At 37.7% G+C, this 24,254-nt stretch overlaps 1 protein-coding gene across 4 annotated transcripts in view; it reads left to right on the top strand.

The window, feature by feature from the left end:
- LOC126416171 (uncharacterized) overlaps window positions 1–23,355 on the top strand; it is a 106,154-nt gene extending 82,799 nt beyond the window's left edge. For 3 of the 4 annotated variants that reach the window (XM_050083771.1, XM_050083754.1, XM_050083746.1), the window contains 3 exons: window positions 989–1,066; window positions 6,947–7,159; window positions 21,814–23,355. In XM_050083771.1, the coding sequence (XP_049939728.1) occupies window positions 989–1,066; window positions 6,947–7,159; window positions 21,814–22,976 (1,454 nt within the window). In that variant the 3' untranslated portion in view covers window positions 22,977–23,355. The remainder of the gene's footprint in view (window positions 1–988; window positions 1,067–6,946; window positions 7,160–21,813) is intronic. The other variant, XM_050083764.1, reaches the window with a different exon arrangement.
- The last annotated feature ends 899 nt before the right edge of the window (window positions 23,356–24,254 follow it).

Raw genomic sequence — 24,254 nt, 5'->3', positions numbered from 1 at the left:
ACCAGAAGAAGGGATCGGTTGGTAGGACATATTCTGAGGCATCAAGGGATCACCAATTTAGTATTGGAGGGCAGCGTGGAGGGTAAAAATCATAGAGGGAGACCAAGAGATGAATGCACTAAACAGATACAGAAGGATGTAGGTTGCAGTAGGTACAGGGAGATGAAGCAGCTTGCTCAGTATAGAGTAGCACGGAGGGCTGCATCAAACAAGTCTGTGGACTGAACACCACAACAACAACATAAAAGTCACTAGTTGCACATGTAAGTCACTTATTTATTTTCACTTAGAACGCCACCTCAAAACTTAAGTTAGTTAATTCTTGAAGAGGCAGTCTGTAACCAGAATGTGTCACCTTGCAAATAGTGATTCCAGGTGTGCAGATCAACATTATTTGAATTGAGGCAACAACCTTCATTATAGAACGAGAGTGCACAAAGAAATGATCTTCACTCTGTTGCAAATTATCATCTGCTATACACAAATCTTGTTGTTTACAAGTTTCTGGCTTAAGCATGGACTTTTCTGTCACAGATTATCTTCATGAAATTATGTCCTGTGTGACATATAGTTTGCATATGACGTACTGCCAAAAGTTTTTCCATAAGCAGTTACTACAAATATTACTACCCTTCGGATTTTCCAATTGGTACTTCAAAATATGTCACACGAATACATGTGTACGTCCTTAATTTGTTCCAATAACATAAAGGTGGCTCTATATGTCTATTCTAAGTGCACTTAGCTTAAAACAGCATTTTTATGATACAGGTACTAAATGGGCAAACAATTTTGTTTTAAGTGTGTAATACCGCGTTGTGTGTTCACAAACTTGTTACTTTCTCTATTTCGTGTGTGGGTTGCTAACAAATTTTCATTAAATTTAAATGTACTTTTTTTGTCTTTTGGTACCGGTGGCTACATTTATGTTATTAATTGTTGTCGTGTAATATAAAACAGTTAAAATTTCGTTTCTATTTTTTGGCAGCCAAACAACTAGAAGTAGCTCATAAGAAGATCACTTTCTATGGTACTCAGCTTTTCATGTTAAACGATTATTATTCGTGTAAGTTGCAGTTTAAATAAATTAAAGTGCATGCATTCTTGATAATACCATTTGCAATTGCTACAAAATTTATTACAGTCTGAGCAGATATTAAAATTTTGCTTGAGCAGCGGCATTTAATAATCCATGGAGTAGAATACCTATCAGTGGATAAGTAATAAAATGCACACTTACTTGGAATGTTTAATTACAGAATACCTTGTTCTCAAAATCCTGCCAATGTTACCTGTTGATGTTAATTACTAATTCTTTTCCTTGCTTATTTCTTTTTGAAATTTTCAGGTAGTGGTGTCTGAGTTAGAACCTATTCTTACGTGATATTATGCAGAATATTAATTTTGCATTGCCTATGCCATTTACATATTTTTATTGTAGAAATACCCAAGCCTTTTTATTCTTGTTAACTTTCAGATCTAATGATATTTGATTACATTTGAAAATAAAATCTAAATATGTCCAAAAGTAGAATAGGGAAGTGTGCCTTTATAGTGCAGGGCTGTTGGATTATGACTGACACTCAGGAACATGTTGAATACTAATTATCAGAATTTCCACTACCTTCTTTTAGTGTTGAATCAATATTGTTATAAGCTTCTCTGATGATATTATCTCTGCACCTACCTGTTTATGAATACTCCTTTCTTAGCACTTTGTCATTGTATAACAACATTCACTTGTCAGCTCTGCTTGCAACAGAGAGATAACTATCTATTGCAAGCTGCCTCTTCATAGAATTTGTTAATCAGTGTCTTTTAGAAACTGCAGTAATTATGTAGCTATTCCCTATTATCTAAAAGCGGAGTATGTATCGTTTTGGTGGAATTAGAAATCAAAAGTCTAAAACACACACTAACTTTTGAATATTGCTCTGTGTTGGTGAAAGTATAATACATTTATCTTGCAGAAACAATGCAGAAGCCTACCTGATGGCTAAATTATGTAGAGCGTCTGTATATCAGTCACAACACAATGTATTTCTCACATTGTCAGTATTATTCAACAACTTTTCTGCTACTTCAAAACACAAAAATGAAAAGTAAGGATCATAGAATAGATGAGTGAATACTTAACAAATTGCCATAACTAAAGCAGTGAGAATATGGCTGAAAGGAAAATAGTTTTTGGATGAATAGTTTAGAATCTCAAATTAGCAGTAGTGTGTAGATTGTGGAAGAAATAGAAGATAGGTACAAATATTAGTGAGGAAGAAAATGATATTTTGAAAGGACAGACTATAAATTTGCATACAAGATGTAAAAGATAACTCTGGAGTGCAGTAGCAGAGATTAAAGTTCTGGGAAATGGCTATCAGGGTGTCCTTATGACAGATTTTGTAACAAGGCATCTCACATGGATACAAACTGGGGCATTGCATGTGAAATTGGTCTTGTTTTTATAAACTGCAGAAGTTGGTAGTCTGTTCAAGTTGCTTTAGGAAGTAAAGGGCATAATGGATCTCATTGTGTGATAAATAATATTCATAAAATGTGTATCCATTACTTGAAGAGAACTAGATGCATTATCTTCCTGAACTGAAAATGTATCTTATGAAGAGGTGCCCAGTTTTATATTGACTGAGTAGGAAGCACTGATTGACTGATAGTTTCTAAACTTAAACAAGTGAAAGCTCAGGTTGAATGTCTCCAATATTATGAAAAGGATTGATTGCTATTCACTGTTAATGACACATTGAGTTGCAGATAGGCACAGTGAAAAGACTGTTACACCTTGAGCTTTCGACCAAAGTCTTCCTCAGAAAAGAAAACACACACACATTGACACAAGCAGGCCCACCTTACACATGCTTGACCACTATGTCTGACAGCTGCAGCCAGACAGCATCTCTCAAGTTGAATGAAAGCAGCAATACAGAGTTAGGCCTATGTAGCAGTCTCTTCGTTGTGCCTGCCTGCAACTCAGTGTTTCATATTTATAGTGAGTAGCAATCTATGAGTTTCATAATATTTTTGATAGAAAACATTGTATGCTTCACTTCAGAATTTATTATTATTATTATTATTATTATTATTATTATTAGTGGTTCATCATTGCAGCTGAATGTAGCCTCTTTACAAATCCATTACTTACATTTTATGCAAGTTTAAATCTTTATGGTTTGATCAACAGGTACATGCAGAAATTGACAAAAGATTTCCAATCTCTTAGAAACAGGCAATTCTTAGTAACTGATGAAAGAAAGATGGGAAGAAAATGGGTTAGAAGTGATGCAGAGGGAGCAAAATTGGAAAAGTATCCAGAGGAGGGATAGCTATTGACATGTCAGATGCCTAAATCCTCTGAGTAGTATAATACAAGGTGTGATTGGAAAGTTTTAAGAATGGGCTTGTAATTTTACTATGGTGGTACTTACATGCTACTGTGATTAATCTCCTTCAAAATAGTCCCTCTCTGACTGAACACACTGACTCTAACGGTGTTTCCACTTTTGGAAACATTGCTGGAATTTTTTTTTCCTGAAGTGTGTTAAGGATGCCTTCCATATTTGCCTGGATGTCTTCAATTGAATCAAACCGCTTCCCTTTCAGTGAAAATTTCAGTTTAGGAAACAGGTGGAAGTCTGCAGGGGCCAAATCAGGAATATGATGGTCGTGGAAACACAGGAATTCTGAATTTGGTCAAAAATTCAACGATGGAGAAGGCACGATGAGCTGGAGCATTGTCATGGTCTTTCCACAGTGCAGGCCTTTCCTTCTGCACCTTTCCGCGCAGACACTCAAGGACACATTTGTAGTATTCCTGGTCAAATTTCTGTCCTTCAGGAGTAAATTCATGATGCACAATACCAGTAGGATCGAAAAAAATCACCAACATTGTCTTCACCTTTGACCGACTTTGCCGTGCTTTTTTCGGTCATGGTGAACCTGGAGTCTTCCACTGTGAAGACTGCACTTCAGGATCATATCCATATACTCACGATTCATCACCTGTAAGTACCCTGTTTAACAAATCTGGGTCATTTTTGGTCCGATTAATCAGTTTGTGGCACACTTCAAGTCAGTGTTGTCTCTGGTCATTTGACAAAACTTATGGAATGAATTTTGTGGACACTCGATGCATGTTCAGATCTTCAGTTAAAATTGACTGAACTGCATGGAAACTTGAGTTAAGGTCATCAGCCATCTCCCTAATTGTAAGTCTACGATCAGAGTGCACTAAGTTATGAACTTTATTTGTTTTTGAGGTGGAAGGACGGCCAGACCATGGTTCATCTTCAAATGAAACTCGGCCATTTTTAAATCTGTTGAACCAGAAGAAGGAAAAAAAAATTTGACTGGCTCATACAGTTATCTTCAAAAGCTGTTTTTAATAGTTCGTAAGTCTCAGAACCTGATTTCCTGGTTTTAAAACAAAATTTCACACTAACTGGTTGCTCAATTTTTAAATCCATTTTCACATAGACAAAATCCGGCAACAAGCCCTAACAGACCCACACTCAACCAGCTGCCACAATGAACTGAATAAAGGAAACACAGTTTCCTGTCAGAGGGTGTTCAAGTACAAGTCAATGACTCACTCCCCACCCTCCGTGTAACTGCCCGCCGAACCAGTAAGCAATAGTGAATCCATTCCTAAAACTTTTCAATCACACCTTGTATAATGATACTGACTAATGCATGAGCATCTGAGCTCTTCGTTTAAGCTGTCTGTTGCAACTTGTGGCTTATTTTTAATATCCACTGTAGGATTTCATTCATGTATTAACACTAGTGATTAAGTTTGTTTGTAACAAATCGTTACCAACAGTTTGATACTTCAAAAGACTTACTTCTCTGCATGGCATGATATATGAATAAATTGTTGTCAAGATGAAAGCTTTTGTGTTATAAACACTTGTAATAATTATTATATTACACAGAGCTACAGTTGCATTGTAACAAATGGTCACCCAGAATAGTGTGTTAGAAGTTGTTGTTTGCTTGAACTGATGGGAGAAGCAGCATTGAGTAGTAGGTAAGCGCAAAGCAAGAAGTTGAACATTATAGTTCAGTATATTTGAACTTCTGTTCTTCTTCAGAGCATAGCATGCATGTGTATGCGTGCTCCCTTGCCCTTCCAATAAATAATAAAAACACACACACACACACACACACACACACACACACACACACACACACACCACTCTGCTGTGTTCTTCTGATACTGTCTCCCTATAGGGGATTTCTGCAAGCTTTTTGGAGTCTTACATTCCTTTTTGTTGTGCTAGAGGTTGTAAAAATAGTACTAAGAAACTGCTCACAGAATGAAATCATCATTGTGTTCCTTGGGTTATAAATGTTACAAATCTCTTTTGCACTGCTTTTTGTCACATTTTTCTTTACAGCACAATGTATTTTAAGATTTTGCTCTAAGGGTCTGAAATGAAAGCTGTGACATGTGCGCATTCATTCTTGCAGATTTTCTTTTTATTGTAACACCAATATTTGCTCGAACTGAATTATTTAGATTTGCTGTCCTACACCTCATCTGAAACTCCACAGACTGCACTTGACAATACATTTAGGTCATGCCTGAGAATTACATATAAATAAGAACAGTGTAGGCTCTACTTTCCTTTTGTTTAGTGATGACAAGCATTTTCTTTCATGAGATAAGATGAAATTCCAAGAACTCTCAAGAGAAACTCTTAAAAGTTCTCACAGTTTGTATCTCCCTTCCTCAGGGAGGAAAGGAGGATTCAGGCTGAAAGTGCAGGACAGATCACTCATATATCAGGTTGAGAAGAGCCCTCCAGTTGAGCAGGTCCCAACCAATCTCTCTCTCCTTGAGGAAGTCTCTCTCATCCTTGAGAAAGGAACATAAATTTTCTAAAAGTGTGAATAGTATTTTCATTTTCAAGTGGTTCTATTGACAGTACTTGGAATTTTGGTTCCTTAAGCTAGCTTCTAGCTAGCCATTCTGTATTATTTTTCTCAATTTAATTTGCAGTTTGATACAATGCTAAATTATAGTTTCCTTCATGCAGTTAGTTGACCTAAAGAAATGATATAGATGAAGTTAAAATGGTAATAAAGAAGTAACAGAATAAAAAATGGGTTTAATAGATGAGAAATTGAACAAATATAAAAAGTGCTGTGAGATGTGTATGACTCACTGCCACTGACTAGCTCTTGTCTGTCCACTTGCTTTTGTTATTTTACCAGTAAAATATCAAAACTATTTAAAATTTTAATTTTTACTTGCTGTTCAAGTAATTTGTAATACATGTGCCTTTCCCACTCATTGTCATGTTTAATACATCATTTACATGCTGAGATATTTGTTTGGTTACACATAAAATAAATTTCTTTTCTCGGATGTTATCCAGTACCATTGTAACTATTTATTCCTTTTTTCTTATTGTTATTGCCCTTATTCTCTTCTTCCCTCTCTCCCTCCTGTTTAAAAGGGAAAAGAAATATCAGTTGCCCAGTTATTGAGTTGATTATTATAGTACAAAAAAAAAAAAAAAATGTGGATTTCTAATTCTGTAGTTCAAAGCTTAAAATAAAGCAAAGGAGCATTATTACTCAAATAGTTCACTTTTTACTGACATTAGAAAAACATGGCTTGAAGAAAATATGCTTTTCATACCCACCATTACTCTTGCTTTTCAGCTTGAAGCCTGCAGTTTTGCATTCTTAGAATTGGAATTTCGTAGTCCATATTAAAGAGACATTGGATTCTATTCACAGACTTCTCATTGCTATGAAGTACGATTATTGCAGCTTTCTCTAAAAATAGTTGTGCATTATGCATATGATGAGATTTCTACATATTTTCAATGCTGTTAAAGAAATGTTGTAAATCTACTCCATTTGCATCAAATATAACACTAAATTTTTTTTAGAATGAATGTGACATATTCCTGTCGTTATACAGATGAAATGTATGCTGCAATTGAAGATCCTGGAATGGAATACACTAGTGGGAGTGACACGTATGCACAGATACAAACAACAGTACCTGAAGTCATCCCAGCACCTGCACCGGTGGTCGATCCAGAAGAAATTAATCCAGCAAGCTCTGCATTTCCCCCCCAGCCTCCAAGTGTAGACAGTTTACGACATGTTGCACAAGCACATTCACGTCAAGGTAAGATATGAGTATAATTCCTTACTGATAAAATATATATTGTAACACCTAGGGAGCTGAAATATAAGATCTATATTTGACAAAATTCACATATTTTTTTATACAATTAGGCATAAAAATTTAAAAAATTATAATTCAATTTGCTTGAAGGCAAAGACTTAGTGCTTTGAATTTGAAATAGAACTGAAAACAACTTTATTTATTCACACATTAGGGGAAGACTTTCAGTGTACTCACATTATAATAAAGATATTATAAAGTAGGCAGCAGCATAAACAAACTAGAACATTGACTGCCAGAGTGGAGTGGAGAGGAGCAGTGCTGGGAAACAAGCCCTCTTGCGGGACTGTCAACCTGCACTTGTATTCTGTTTTTGCAAAAACAAAACTTGACAAACACTCGTTGGGATCACCGTTCCCTTCTGGTGTTTTGGTGATCGTAATGGAACTCAGTGATACTCATTTCTAACTAAGAAAGGACGACCATGAACAACATACAACACAAACCATTCGCTAACAGCTATGGTGAAGTTGCTTGCCATGTTGGCCGTGCTGTAAATGAGTGTCTTCAGGCCTGTCCTCTACCAGTCTTTGGCACAACCACAGTTCAGAACACCTGCCACCTAAAACTGCTATGTTAAAGTGTACACATTATACCAGGTTTCGAACTTTGCGTAGCAGACAAACGTGTGTTTTTTAGTTCTAAGCTAGGTCCCACAGTTGTGTCCTACCTTGCATTACTGTGTGTTTCTTATACAGACCATTCAACCACCCACAATTGGTTTGACACCAGTACATCCAATGCGCTCACACATAATTGAATTTGTGACTCACTCCCCCTTCCCCTCCCCCTGCTTCCCTCCCCCTCGCCCACACCCTGCCCCCCCTCCCCCTCGCCCACACCCTGCCCCCCCTCCCCCTCGCCCACACCCTGCCCCCCCCTCCCCCTCGCCCACACCCTGCCCCCCCCCTCCCCCTCCCCCTCGCCCTCACCCTCCGCCCTCGCCCCACCCACACTCGCCCACTCTACCAACCCCCGGCGAGGTTGTAAAGTTTGTGACATATTTGTGGGAAGACTGGTCGACGCAGAGAAAAGACAACCAAGACACTTGTGTATGTACCTATTAGGGTACCACATATAAAAATAAAAAAAAAATGTGCTTTCCAATTACACTCTGTGTGTACTGCATAAAAGAGAAATATTGTAAGCTAAAAATCTTTGAAAGTTCAAAGAGACTGGTTTGATGCAGCTCTCCATGCTACTCTATCCTGTGCAAGCTTCTTCATCTCCCATTACCTACTGCTACCTACATCCTTCTGAATCTGTTAAGTGTATTCATATCTTGGTCTTCCTCTATGATTTTTACCCTCCATGCTGCCCTCCAGTACTAAGTTGGTGATTCCTTGATACCTCAGAATATGTCCTACCAACCGATCCCTTCTTTTAGTCAAGTTGTGCCACAACTTTCTCTTCTCCCAAACTCTATTCAATACCTCCTCATTAGTAATGTGACCTACCCATCTAATCTTCAGCATTCTTCTGTAACACCACATTTTGAAAGCCTATATTCTCTTCTTGTCTAAACTATTTTTCATCGACGTTTCACTTCCATACGTGGCTACATTCCATACAAATACTTTCAGAAACGACTTCCTGATGCTTAAATCTACACTTGATATTAACAAATTTCTCTTCTTCAGAAACGCTTTCCTTGCCATTGCCAGTCTACATTTTATATCCTCTCTACTTCAACCATCATCAGTTATTATGCTCCCCAAATAGCAAAACCCCTTTACAAAGTGTCTCATTTTGTAATCTATTTTCCTCAGCAACACCCAATTTAATTCAACTACATTCCAATATCCTTGTTTTACTTTTGTTGGTGTTCATCTTGTATCCTCTTTTCAAGACACTGTCCATTACATTCAGCTGCTTTTCCAGGTCCTTTCCTGTCTCTGACAGAATTACAATGTCATCTGCGAACCTCAAAGTTTTTATTTCTTCTCCATGGATTTTAATTCCTACTCCAAATATTTCTTTTGTTTCCCTTACTGCTTGCTCAATATACAGATTGAATAACATCGGGGATAGGCTACAACCCTGTCTCACTCCCTTCCCAACCACTGCTTCCCTTTCGTGCCCCTCGTGCTCCCATCTGGTTTCTGTACAAATTGTAAATAGGCTTTCGCTCCTGTATTTTACCCCTGCCACCTTCAGAATTTGAAAGATAGTATTCCAGTCAACATTGTCAAAAGACTTTCTCTAAGTCTACAAATGCTGGAAATGTAGGTTTGTCTTTCCTTAATATATTTTCTAAGATAAGTCGTAGGGTCAATATTGACTCACGTGTTCCAATATTTTTACAGAATCCAACCTGATCTTCCCGAAGGTCGGCTTCTGCCAGTCTTTCCATTCGTCTGTAAAGAACGCGTGTTAGTGGCATATTAAAATGATAGTTCATTAATTTTCACATCTGTCAACACCTGCTTTCTTTGGGACTGGAATTATTATATTCTTCTTGAAGTCTGAGGGTATTTCACCTGTCTCATACATCTTGCTCACCACATGGTAGAGTTTTGTCAGGGCTGGCTATCCCAAGGCTGTCAGTAGTTCTAATGGAATGTTGTCTACTCCCGGGGCCTTGTTTCGACTCAGGTCTTTCAGTGCTCTGTCAAAATCTTCATGCAGTATAATATCTCCCATTTCATCTTCATCTACATCCTCTTCCATTTCCATAATATTGTCCTCGAGAACGCCGTCCTTGTATAGCCCCTCTATATACTCCTTCCACCTTTCTGCTTTCCATTCTTTGCTTAGAACTGTGTTTCCATCTGAGCTCTTTATATTCATACAAGTGGTTCTCTTTTCTCCAAAGGTCTCTCTAATTTTCCTATAGGCAGTATCTATCTTACCTTAGTGATATACACCTCAACCTTTACATTTTTCTTCTAGCCATCCCTGCTTAGCCATTTTGCACTTCCTGTCGATCTCATTTTTGAGATGTTTGTATTCCTTTTTGCCTGCTTCATTTACTGCACTTTTGTATTTTCTCCTTTCATCAATTAAATTCAATATCTCTTCTGTTACCCAAGGATTTCTATTAGCCATCGTTTTTTTACCTACTTGATCCTGTGCTGCCTTCACTATTTCATCTCTCAAAGTTACCCATTCGTCTTCTACTGTATTTCTTTCCCCCATTCTTGTCAATCGTTCCCTAATGATCTCCCTGAAACTCTCTACAACCTCTGGTTTAGTCAGTTTATCCAGGTCCCATCTCCTTAAATTCCCACCTTTTTGCAGTTTCTTCAGTTTTAATTTACAGTTCATAACCAATAGATTGTGGTCAGAGTCCACATCTGCCCCTGGAAATGTCTTACAATTTAAAACCTGGTTGCTAAATCTCTGTCTTACAATTATATAATCTATCTGAAACGTTTTATCGTCTCCAGCCTTCTTCCATATATATAACCTTCTTTCGTGATTCTTGAACCAAGTGTTAGCTTTGATTATATGCAAAATTCTACCTGGCGGCTTCTTCCTTCATTCCTTGCTTCCAGTCCATATTCACCTACTACGTTTCCTTCCCTTCCTTTTCCTACTGTCGAATTCCAGTCACCCATGACTATTAAATTTTCGTCTCCCTTCACTATCTGAATAATTTCTTTTATCTCATCATACATTTCATCAATCTCTTTGTCATCTATGGAGCTAGTTGACATATAAACTTGTACTACTGTGGTAGGCGTGGGCTTCGTATCTATCTTGGCCACAATAATGCATTCATTATGTTGGTTGTAATAGCTTACCCGCATTTCTATTCTTTTATTCATTATTAAACCTACTCCTGCATTACCCCTATTTGATTTTGTATTTTTACAGAGTGTACTCTACTGCATTGGCTACTTACTTAGCTTGCATTTATCGCGAATCTCTTGCCCAACGTAAAGTCCCGAGCGACTGGAAAAAAGCGCAGGTGACACCTGTACATAAGATGGGGAGAAGGACAGATCCTCAAAATTACAGACCAATATCCTTAACCATCAGTTTGTTGCAGGATTCTCGAACATACTCTCAGTTCGAATATAATGAATTTCCTTGAGACAGAGAAGTTGCTGTCCATGCATCAGCACGGCTTTAGAAAGCATCGCTTCTGCGAGATGCAACTCGCCTTTTTTTCACATGATATCTTGCGAACCATGGATGAAGGGTAACAGACGGATGCCATATTCCTTGACTTCCAGAAAATGTTTGACTCGGTGCCCCACTGCAGACTCCTAACTAAGGTACGAGCATATGTCATTGGTTCCCAAGTATGTGAGTGGCTCAAAGACTTCTTAAGTAATAGAACGCATTACGTTGTCCTCGATGGTGAGCGGTTATCGGAGGTGAGGGTACCATCTGGAGTGCCCCAGGGAAGTGTGGTAGGTCCGCTGTTGTTTTCTATCTACATAAATGATCTTTTGGATAGGGTGGATAGCAATGTGTGGCTGTTTGCTGATGATGCTGTGGTGTACGGGAAGGTGTCGTCGTTGAGTGACTGTAGGAGGATACAAGATGACTTGGACAGGATTTGTGATTGGTGTAAAGAATGGCAGCTAACTCTAAATATAGATAAATGTAAATTAATGCAGATGAATAGGAAAAAGAATCCTGTAATGTTTGGTAGAATTTTGGGAAGATGTGGTTCATCTGCAAAGGAGACCATTTGTAAAACACTAATACGACCTATTCTTGAGTACTACTCGAGCGTTAGGAATTTCAATCAGGTCGGATTTAGGGAGGACATACAAGCAATTTAGAGGTGGGCTGCTAGATTTGTTACTGGTAGGTTTGATCATCATGTGAGTGTTACGGAAATGCTTCAGGAACTCTGGTGGGAGTCTCTAGAGGAAAGGAGGCATTCTTTTCACGAATCGCTACTGAGGAAATTTAGAGAACCAGCATTTGAGGCTGACTGCAGTACAATTTTATTGCCGCCAACTTACATTTCACGGAAAGATCACAAAGAAAAGATAAGAGAGATTAGGGCTCGTACAGAGGCATATAGGCAGTCATTTTTCCCTCATTCTGTTTGGGAGTGGAACAGGGAGAGAAGATGCTAGTTGTGGTACAAGGTACCCTCCGCCATGCACCGTATGGTGGATTGCGGAGTATGGATGTAGATGTAGATATTTATAACCCTGTATTTACCTGACCTGAAGTCTTGTTCCTCCTGCCACCGAACTTCACTAATTCCTACTATATCTAACTTTAACCTATCCATTTCCCTTTTTAAATTTTCTAACCTACATGCCCGATTAAGGGATCTGACATTCCATTCTCCGACCTGTAGAACGTCAGAAGGAGAGAGAGGGGGGGGGGGGGGGGTGCAGGCAGGAGGGGAAGAAGAACAAAGAGAGGGCAGAGGAGGAGACGGAGATTAGGACGTAAATCCAATTCCCATACATATTTAGCAATTATGAAGCATTACTATGATTGCTAGTATTATACAAATTACGTGGAAGATACAGAGCTTATCTCTTCAAAACGGACTAAATATTTCTAAAATCTGTCTCTTTCAGCAGGTAATAATGACTGAAAATAAGAAATTTGTGGTTATCATTTCTAACCACCAGCTGGCATGACTAACTTCACCCATGTGATACACAAATTTATATTATTGTTTTGTGCAGTGCATCAATTAGTGTAAATAGATATGTGCCTTTGTTACTTACATGAAGCTATCTCTTGAAATAATTTGGATGATGAGCCTACGTCCCAAAGACACATGAGTGTTTTGCCAGAGGACAAGTCATGGCAATCAAAATTGGAGCAATAATAGTTCTTCTAATAAGCAACTGAAGTCGCTGGTAATGGGAAATGGAAGCACACTTTGTAAGTCAGTTTGGAGAACTCGACAAGTTGCACCATTATTATTCGTGCAGTCTCATCATGTTTCATTAAAGTGGATCTTCTCAGCCTTTCACAGATACAATATATACTGGGCCGTCTTCTTGATAGAGAGCAAATTTCTGGCAGAAATCACTGAAATGTGGGTTAAATTGTACAAGGGATGTTCAGTAAGTAATGCAACACCTTTGTTTCTGAAAGCAAGTTGGTTTTATTGGGGATTCCAGTACACTATATTATTGTCCTCTCTTTTGATTACAAAACCTTATTTTTTAAACATAAACTCCGTTCAGTGTGATGTCTGTACACTACTGTACTGGGAGTGCCTGTATGCCCTCATGGCACCGTTCTACTGGTAGATGTTGGAGGCAACGTTTTTCTGCATCAATAACCTCCACATGATCCATGTACTACTTCCCATGGAGCACACCCTTCGTTGGGTTGGGCTGACAGATGGAAGTTGGATGGTGCAAGATCCAAGCTGTAGGGTAGGTGAAAAAAACATTCCAGTGAAGTGTTTGGAGTTCCTTTCAAGTGCACAGATTTTGTGAGGCCTTGCAGCTTTGAACCTACCCCCCCCCCCCCCCCCCCCCTCTCTCTCTCTCTCTCTCTCCCTCTCTCTCTCTCTCTCTCTCTCTCTCTCTCTCTCTCCTCTCCAGAGGAGAAGTGGATTGCAGTTTTGTTTCTGGTTCAAAGTGATGAACTGATGCTTCATCACTGTGACACTGTTCGATAAAAAAAACTGTTACAGGCAGCCTCGTAATGCACAAGCAAGTCCACTCTGATGGCGATTCATTGCTCTTTATGATCTTCTGTAAGCCTACAAGAACCCAGTGGGCACACACACCTTTGAATACCCCAATATGGATGAGTGTGTCAGCAACACTAGCAACATGTCCAGTTGAGCAGCTAGGAGTGTGATTGTGATCTGTCGATCACCTTGAATGAGTGCCCTTACATTCCGGCATTGAAGGAAGGAATCACAGCTGTGTGCAGCCAGCCAGCATGTGAGAGATGACACAGGTTTGCGCGACTTGTTCTGATGATTACAGACGCCTCACCCAACAACTCACCATGCTTTTATTCACTGCCAGGTTAGCATAGACATTCTGCAAGCACCTATTAATATCTGCAATGCTCTGGTTTGCCAAAAGAAATTTGATGACAGCTCTCTGCTTGGAATGCACCTCTGTTACAGATGCCATTTTGAAGGCTACATATAATGCCACCACCTGTTGGATCTTCATGAAACTACAGGGGCCAAAGTAGGAATATTCTATGTCCCACAAGAAATTCCATATTTTCTCAACCAAAATAGGTTGAAGGGAAAAAATGTGTTGCATTACTTATTGAACACCCTCACAAGTTCTGCTGTTAGAAAATGTTTCTTTATGTTCTCGTACACTGTATATTCTTAACCTGTAAATGTTTGATGTGCAGATAATACATTTTCTTAAAGATGATCAATGTCAGAGTACAAGGTGCCATTGTTGATGATTATCATATTGAATGTAGTGACTCTATTGTGTCTTATTGAATGTAGTGACTCTATTGTGTCTTATTGAATGTAGTGACTCTATTGTGTCTTATTGAATGTAGTGACTGTATTGTGTCTTATTGAATGTAGTGACTCTATTGTGTCTTATTGAATGTAGTGACTTTATTGTGTCTTATTGAATGTAGTGACTCTAATATGTCCACTATAATGTTCTGTTGTTTAGTTGGAATTATACAGGGCTATTACAAATGATTGAAGCGCTTTCATAAATTCACTGTAGCTCCATTCATTGACATATGGTCACGACACGCTACAGATACGTAGAAAAACTCATAAAGTTTTGTTCGGCTGAAGCCGCACTTCAGGTTTCTGCCGCCAAAGCGCTCAAGAGCGCAGTGAGACAAAATGGCGACAGGAGCTGAGAAAGCGTATGTCATGCTTGAAATGCACTCACATCAGTCAGTCATAACAGTGCAACGACACTTCAGGACGAAGTTCAACAAAGATCCACCAACTGCTAACTCCATTCGGCGATGGTATGCGCAGTTTAAAGCTTCTGGATGCCTCTGTAAGGCGAAATCAACAGGTCGGATTGCAGTGAGTGAAGAAACGGTTGAACGCGTGCGAGCAAGTTTCACGCATAGCCCACGGAAGTCGACGAATAAAGCAAGCAGGGAGCTAAACGCACCACAGCCGACGGTTTGGAAAATCTTACGGAAAAGGCTAAAGCAGAAGCCTTACCGTTTACGATTGCTACAAGCCCTGACACCCGATGACAAAGTCAAATGCTTTGAATTTTCGGCGCGGTTGCAACAGCTCGTGGAAGAGGATGCGTTCAGTGCGAAACTTGTTTTCAGTGATGAAGCAACATTTTTTCTTAATGGTGAAGTGAACAGACACAATGTGCGAATCTGGGCGGTAGAGAATCCTCACGCATTCGCGCAGCAAATTCGCAATTCACCAAAAGTTAACGTGTTTTGTGCAATCTCACGGTTTAAAGTTTACGGCCCCTTTTTCTTCTGCGAAAAAAATGTTACAGGACACGTGTATCTGGACATGCTGGAAAATTGGCTCATGCCACAACTGGAGACCGACAGTGCCGACTTCATCTTTCAACAGGATGGTGCTCCACCGCACTTCCATCATGATGTTCGGCATTTCTTAAACAGGAGATTGGAAAACCGATGGATCGGTCGTGGTGGAGATCATGATCAGAAATTCATGTCATGGCCTCCACGCTCTCCCAACTTAACCCCATTGGATTTCCTTCTGTGGGGTTATGTGAAAGATTCAGTGTTTAAACCTCCTCTACCAAGAAACGTGCCAGAGCTGCGAGCTCGCATCAACGATGCTTTCGAACTCATTGATGGGGACATGCTGCGCCGAGTGTGGGAGGAACTTGATTATCGGCTTGATGTCTGCCGAATCACTAAAGGGGCACATATCGAACATTTGTGAATGCCTAAAAAAACTTTTTGAGTTTTTGTATGTGTGTGCATAGCATTGTGAAAATATATCAAATAATAAAGTTATTGTAGAGCTGTGAAATCGCTTCAATCATTTGTAATAACCCTGTATTTTGAGATGCAGCCACATACATTTGCAAGTTCTCTTGCTTTTGTAACAACTATTAATTATGTTTATTAGTCCATTACGTATCACAACAACCATCAACAATTAAATGTCTGATGTCATCATATTCACTAGATGTCCTTCCAAAAAATCAGCAAAGTGCTCACAATGGTTATTATAATTTGTATGGACGTGGTCAGAGGGATAATAACTACATGACTTACGCCATTGTTCTTTAACTACTAAAAGAAATTCTTGCCCTCATCTTTGCTTAGATCTGCCAAGTACATGCAAATATGAGAAATAGAATGTGCCATACTATTACAGTTGAAAAAAAGTCTTCTGCATTGTATGAGGAATTCAATTTAAAAAATGAATTCTCCGAGTATTTACATAACAGTAACAACTACCCATAACCATGTTACACAAACCAAATTAGATAATAGAAAATTTAATTCAGCTTTTGTGTAGTCATAGTGTCCCAGTTTTTGTGTTGACAGCTTTTGTTAAATTCCCTGTTGAACTGTAATTTTGTCTTCGTCGTAAAAGAGAACACATGATTTGCTTGAATGGTGCATGTTGCATTTTTGAAATTCTACCATCTGCCCAAAGTTAAATACAAGCTTCATCCTGGAAGGCTTCTTTTATGAAACCTATGGTTTTGAGGGCCGTATAGGCTTATGATGAGACATGGAAAATGTGTCCAAAACATTGAATGGAACAAAACTTTTTGTTAAATTTTAAAAATAATGTTTGTTGTTAACTTTTGTGGTTATTTACCATCAGTTCTAGATCACTGCTGTTCAGCATGTCCTTTGCAACTGTATTCTTACCTACAAGATAAACTGTGCAGGTGCAATGTGATTGCTTCAGGACTTTCAAATAGAGTTGGTATCCATAGGGAATATTTTAAATAAAACATAAGGCTTAAGAGTCAATATTCTCACTATATTCCAGAATATGAAGTACAGTTGGGTTCTTGGGTTGTAAAAAAGACCTCCATCCTGTCAGGTTAGTCAAGGCAGATGTTGAGTGGTAGCGGAACAAAGTTGGAAACCCGTCAGGAGAGTGAAGATAGGAAAGATGACATACTTCACTGAGAATCAGAGCCATAAAGGACGTCAATCTGTTGTTTGACACTCCAACATGTCTCAAACCAACATATGATCTTCCTCCCAGGCTCCCTGTTGGTCACTCAGACATGGTGCATAGAGACTTTTTAGCTAGAGCATTTTAGGGGAACAAGCAACTTAATGCTGGGTGACTATTCTACTTGGTACATAGTTCACAGCTGTTGGTACATGGTTATTGAGAGTGAAAGCCTAAGTGGAAAAAAATTTAAAATGAGCAATAAAAACTACCGATACACCCAAGGCAGGCGGTATGACCTGCACAACATATTATTTTGATTTAAATATTTATTATTTGCTAACATATATCAAAGTAAAAAGGATACACCATAATGGTGGACTTAGTCTATGGTGTAAACATTGCAGCATTAATTATATCACATAACACAGCTAATACGGTGACAGTAGAGTGCAGTGTAGCAACACTGGTGGCTCATTCTTAAATTTAGATTTTGTAATCTGGAAAGACAGATATGTGTAAAGGGATACAACAGTACTCAGCACTCTCAAAATTCCATATTATTTGAAAAATGCTGTAGGTGAACTGTTGAGGTAATTACGTGACTTTTGTAGTTAAATAACTTAATACAAAATTTTTATACCTTCATGTATTGACTCCAACTAACCATTAATACTGCAGAAAAAATTTTGAAAGATTAAGATGCAGTAATCATATGTTACTGCATTTTTTATTAATATTTTTAAAAAAGGTTTCTTTCTCTTCTTTCGTGTTTTTAGCTAAGTAGTGGAAACCTTTCAGATTCACAGGTATACCTCTGTCAGAAGTAGCATCATAACTGTATTTGTTTACATCTGACCAGTACCAAAATTGTAAAAATGCCTGAAGCCATTTCTGTTGTGCATAAATTTGTGCTTTTTTTTGTTGTATTTTTTTTTTTCCTGTCTTTCCTCGAGACAGTTCTGGTGAAGTGGCACAGAGACTAAGGATTATTTTTTTCTATGTTCAATAACATTACTGTGTTGTTTCTTGTGACACATTTTGCTAGACTTCTTGTTCAGTTTCTTTTTCTGTGTACTTTTAGGTTTGTTATGAATGTGTTGGGGGTAACAAATAATGGCAAGTTGGCTTGCCTTGTTGGTGAGTAGCTCCCTCCAGTCTATTGTGTGGAGTTCATTTGCATTTGTGTGGATGAAATAATGATCATACAAAAATCCCTTTAAATTAATTCCAGACTAATTCTTTAACAATTCAAATGTTGTTTGATCTCTAATATCAGCTATTGTGCCACTTCCAAAGATTCTGGAACTGTTGTTATTTTTCCAAGATACAAAAAAAGTATAACAAATTTAATATCTCCTCAGTCTTGGCTTGTACTAAACATATAAGTCTATAAGAATGCAACTGCATATTACATTATTATGTGTTTGTCAAAAAGTACTTTATTTTAGAATTACTGATATACAAAGCATGGAAAAAGTATAATGTCTGTTGTGCTTACTTAAATCACAGTAGTCTTAATAGAAACTGAAACATATTCATCTTCATAGATCCTTTAATATTTTACAAACTGAACTTTATAAAGAGCTTCTCATTGCAGATATCAAATCTATTTCAATTCGCTTTAGAAGCACGCTCTATTTTGAGCTGAACACAGCAGCCAGGAAGCATTCTGCAATTCTTTGCATTATCTAAATCCCTGCCGTAATGCTGTTTGTTGAGAATAGTATATTGCATGAGCATGACTAATTTTCAGGAGCAAGTTGGATAAATATTCCATGGCCCTTCCACAGGAACACCATCTCTGGTAAAATGCTGTCAATAATGTTTATAGGCAAATGCTCAATAAAAGTTTCACAGCACACTATAAGAAAAGGCCTAACAGGTTGATCATTAGTTGTCTGCTGATTGCAAGAACATGAATACCATTTGTATGAGGAAATGCCTAAAAGACATGTAGAACTCAATATCTCGTGTAACATTCTGAAATCAACCTAAAATGTAATTAACATATTCATGCTGATACTACTGTTATTGCTTATTATGAAATGCTCAACAGATCATACTGCTTAGAAGTGTTACACACCCACAAAACCAGAAATCTCATTTCAGTTTTAGCTCACATTCTGAGTTGATAAAGCATTTCTTATATACATATTCTCGCTTTTTTTAATAGCTCTATTACTTGCTGCTTCTGTATGTTGTCTAGTTTTGCAGTTCGTCTACACTGATACAGCACTTTGGAGAGATGTTTTGATACTTACTGTTCTGTATTGTGAGTGAATAATATTTTTGGGTTGATGTAAACCAAATGTGAACATTTATTTTGAGATGCCACTAATCGCTAATTCAAAAGCAGTTTGACCCACTTTTTGTCAAACGCCAATGATGTACATCAGACTTATGTGCATCATGAAGTACTATTATTATATTTTCATTACATGCTATCTTGCTGTACACTGTGATGAGCTGCAGGTAAAAATGGGTAATTGCCAGTCCAGTATTTAAGCATACAGCCCATTGTCAGTGGTATCTGATGCAGAGGGCAAACAAATAAATGTATACATACCTGTCTGTAACGTAAGGATATTTGTGTGTGTGTGTGTGTGTGTGTGTGTGTGTGTGTGTGTGTGTGTGTGTGTGTGTACATACATGGACAGATAGTATTTAAGGCTAGAATATATAAAGTATATAATGGTGGACTATATAAAGGAAAAAAAGCTGAGGTTAACTGTTGTGAACAATACACTGAGCAAGATGAAAGTAAGGTAACAAAATCTGTCTCTAGCATATAAAGAGTTTCTCAGCTCAGAAAGGGACCAAAATATGTTGTCAGATTTAGTTAATTTTACATGCATGAAAATGGGGAAAACTCTAATCCTAACATACCTGATTAAAACACTGTCAAAGTTTTATTTGTATAGATCTTATTTCTTAACTCTGTCTGCTCATTAATGACATTTGATATTTCATCATGTGACTGTATATTTCATCTAGGATATTAAATAATCTACATTTTATTCCTAATGAAAAATGCTTTTAGCAATATCATTAACAGAATGCTTACTCTCTCTTAAATGACCACTAAATGCTGAGAGGGATTGGATTCACTACCATTAACATGTTCTCTAAAGCTCATTTTGAAGTTTCTCTCAGTTTGCTCAGTGTAAAACTTGAAAAGATTATTACATATAATTACTTACCTGTGTCATATATAAAGTGTTCTCCATCTTGAAGCCAATTTGCGGCCCAATTTTCTGAAACAGATAACTTATCTTGTTGGAAATATGATCCCTAATATGGCAAAAAAAAAACAACTGTAATCCTATCTTTTTTCTTTTGTTCACTCCTCTGTAATGTGACCTGATCTCTGTTCCCAGTTTGTTTCTTCTATTATACTGTTGGTCAGAGTTATTTCAGAAGCTACCTTTTCAGTGTAGGTAATTCAGTTTTAATATTCACCTCACTTAAAGGATTTTGACTACCCTATCAATCACTGAACAGGAATATGCTGCTTTAATGGGCCATGGATGGCAAGAACTATTCTGAAGTATGCAGTCAGATGTAATGGATTTTCAGAATCCATTGAACAGGTGGTCACCACCTTCATTTTTAACCTTCAGATCAAAATAAAAATAGTTCAGTTTCCTTGTGCTGTACGGTGAAAGTGGTATCTTTATCTAACAATTTAAACCATTGGTAACATGTGTTAGCTTTGTCAAGAATGTCAATTTTAGTTTATTTATTTATCCATCTGTAAACAATCAGGATTGTATGGATGTTGTCAACATAAATATACACAATAGATACATAATCCACCAGTACAAGTGTGTTATCTATGTAATGGTCATATACAACTTTTGTAGTCAGATCATTGTAAAGTTCAAAAAATTCATATTCGACATGATCTAAAACTATATATGAGAGAGCTCCTGATAGGAAGTTCCCCATAGCTAGATCGTTTTTAGTTCATATACACGGCCATTGAAGGTAAAATAGTTCAGAAATAGGACTAACTTGACAAGGTCACATTATACATCAGTTTCTGTTTGGCTCATTCTATTAAATTTGTACAAGTTCATTTTGATAACGGATATAGTTTCATTTATGGCTTCTCTTTTATGTCCAATTGCTTGCACAAGGTAATGAAATTTTGAGCAAGAAAATATTAACATTCATGTACAAATACGATTTGGTAATATATGTTACTAGAAGTGAAATACACTTTCAGCAAGGAAAAATTGTTTCATAAAATTTAAGTACCATATTTGTGAAATTTCCTGTACAGCTTTCAGAGTACAGTGTCAGAAGGTGTCAGTATCAAGAAATGAGCAGTGATCTATGAAATAGTGTGTGTTCCTCAAATAAAAAAGATGTTTTGCATAAGAAATGCGTTGATTTTAAAAAGTGCGAAGGTTAAAAAGCGTGATAACAAAATGGCTAGGGAAAGCTGAATTTCTCTCAATAATAAATGTCAAATAGGCATTCAGATGTGGCTGAAATGGTTAAGATGATTGTTATTTACACAATAATGATTACATAGTATAGAATTTAGTTTTAGAGATACATTTATCATGCTTTCTAAATAAGTGCTCATCTGTTCCAGCATCAACATCGAGTGCAACAAGCTCTGTAATTAATTTGGGTTCACCAAAACCAGAGAAGCGTCAGGCAAATTCTCCCTTACCTCCACCACCTGTTGGCAGTCCAGAGCTTAGATATACTGTACCTGTTACAAGTCTGGAAGAAATGTATGCAAAGGTGATGAAGAAGAAACACAAATCAGCTAGTCAGGTGGAGACCCCCACAGAACTAGCTGGACATCCTCAGCAATCTGGAGACACTAGTCTGCTTGCAGAAGCTACTGCTATAAATGAGTGTATTACCCAGATTGAACCAATTAGTGACAGTTTTGGTACTGTAACAACAAGCAAAGCTGTCCCAGTAGAAGAAACCAGTAGCAGTGATTTATGTGCATTACCCCAAGTGCAAACTGAAATCCAAAATGAGAGTGCTGTATATGAACACCTCCCAAAGCAAGGAAATTTCAAAGAACAGGAACCTGGATATGAAAGTGTTGGGCCCAATAGTTTAGTTATGCCATACGACCCAGGTTATGAGGTTGTACATCAGGTCCAGCGTAATCCTTCAGACTGTGATCCGAATTATGAACAGCTTCGGCCACAGCGCAAAACTGATCCTCATCACTACAATACAGACAACAGAGAGGAGGGTGGTATGAAACATGAATACAAAGGCACAGACAGTGGGCAGAAGAGAACAGATTTACATACGGGCTTCACGAGTGTAAATCTACCAGAGATGACATTAACTACTGATGAACCAAATTATGAGAGTATGACCAGTGATACTCATGAACCTAACTATGCTGTAGTTTCAGGAACATCAGGAGGAGAATCTGATTCAGCCTATGAAGTTGTTCACCAGGATGATCCTAACTATGAAAGTGTTAATTACTTCGATGTCAATAGTGTTGAGCCTCCATATGAAAGGCTCCATAACGAAGAAGCAAGAGACTCTGATAGTGAAACTGTTTCAGGTTATGAGAAAGTAAAACTACATTGCAACAGCTCACTTAGTACGTCACAGAGTGAGCAAATCTCAAATTATGTTTCACAGCAAAATGCTGAACCAGGTTATGAAGAAGTGAGACACACATCCAGTACTGCAGTTGATAATGGGAGTTCAGACTATGGAAGTAGTGCTAATAGCAACATTGATATTTATGCTCGTATTACAAAAAGCTAAGTGAGGTGCATAAGAATATCATTGTGTTGCATGTCCAGTATTATGTGTGAATGTTTGTGTGCGACTGCTTTTCCATTATTGCTGTGCGTGTGACTTGTAACTTTTTCGATGACAGTTTATAAAAATTGTACAGTGATATTAACTGCCGTTTTATAATCAGATTCTTACATATTATTTATTAATATTTTCATTAAATTTTTTATACTGAAAGTCATCATTGCCATTTTTCACAGAGTACCTAATATATACATATAGAAAAATATGAATTGTTGATTTATTTAGTATATTTATGATACATTATACAAATCATTAAAGTTTCCAATTATTGTGGTGTAAAAAGCAAATTATTTAATTTTTCATTAAATTATTTTAATTCTGATGTCTCATTCTTTGTCACTTCCAAGATTAGTCCATATTTGTCTTCATTTTCCTATGTACATAAGGTCTTGTTGCATAAATTGGCAACAAATAGCTTTCAGTATTTGAAGAGTTATGGAGACACAATATTCATGTGGCATCCCTTATATTTAATGCTGTGAACGAACGTATACACCTTCTCATTCATTGTATGCATCTCTGGAGCTTGGTCCTCACTCTAAAATATTTGCACATATGTATCTGTACATTACAGCTGAAGCTAATACAGCCGCACGGTTGTAGGTACATTGCCATGGTTCACATGCTTTCCCCGTTGCAGGTTAGAGTCCTCCCTCGGGCTGGGATTTGTGTGTTGTCCTTGGGTAAGTTAAAGTTACAGTAAGTAGTGTGTAAGCTTAGGGACCGATGACCTCAGCAGTTTGGACCCATAGGAACTTAAAAAGCTAGTACATATTTATGTATGATGATGGATTAAAACACCAACAGGTACCACTTATGAAATTTGTTTTCTAATCAAACCATAATAGAGTTCAGATAGCTTTGTACACAGTTCATTACATTAACAACATGCCTTCTGTTGCTGTGATGGATTTAGTTTTTATACTGTAGTCCTTTATTTGTGTGAAAGAAGTACACAATAAAGACTATCCGACAGCAGCTGACATCACACTTACATCAGGTACATGGATGCGGTCATCAGCAAGTGATTATGACTTGAAAGAAGTTGAAATCAAAATGTTAGATGTTGGTGCTTTATTTCACTGTATATTACTAACACAGCCCTTGAAAGCACAGCCATACAGTGCAGGCTGCTATCTCACTACAGCCTTCCAATCTGGGCTGGCTGCCCATTGGCCCAGAAGCATGCAACACTCGCTGTGTGAACTATGTCTGCAGTGA

Source organism: Schistocerca serialis, chromosome 1 (assembly GCF_023864345.2).
Source record: "Schistocerca serialis cubense isolate TAMUIC-IGC-003099 chromosome 1, iqSchSeri2.2, whole genome shotgun sequence".
In the NCBI taxonomy this organism is placed as follows: Eukaryota; Metazoa; Arthropoda; class Insecta; order Orthoptera; family Acrididae; genus Schistocerca; species Schistocerca serialis.
This window is presented reverse-complemented; position numbering and strand designations above follow the sequence as displayed.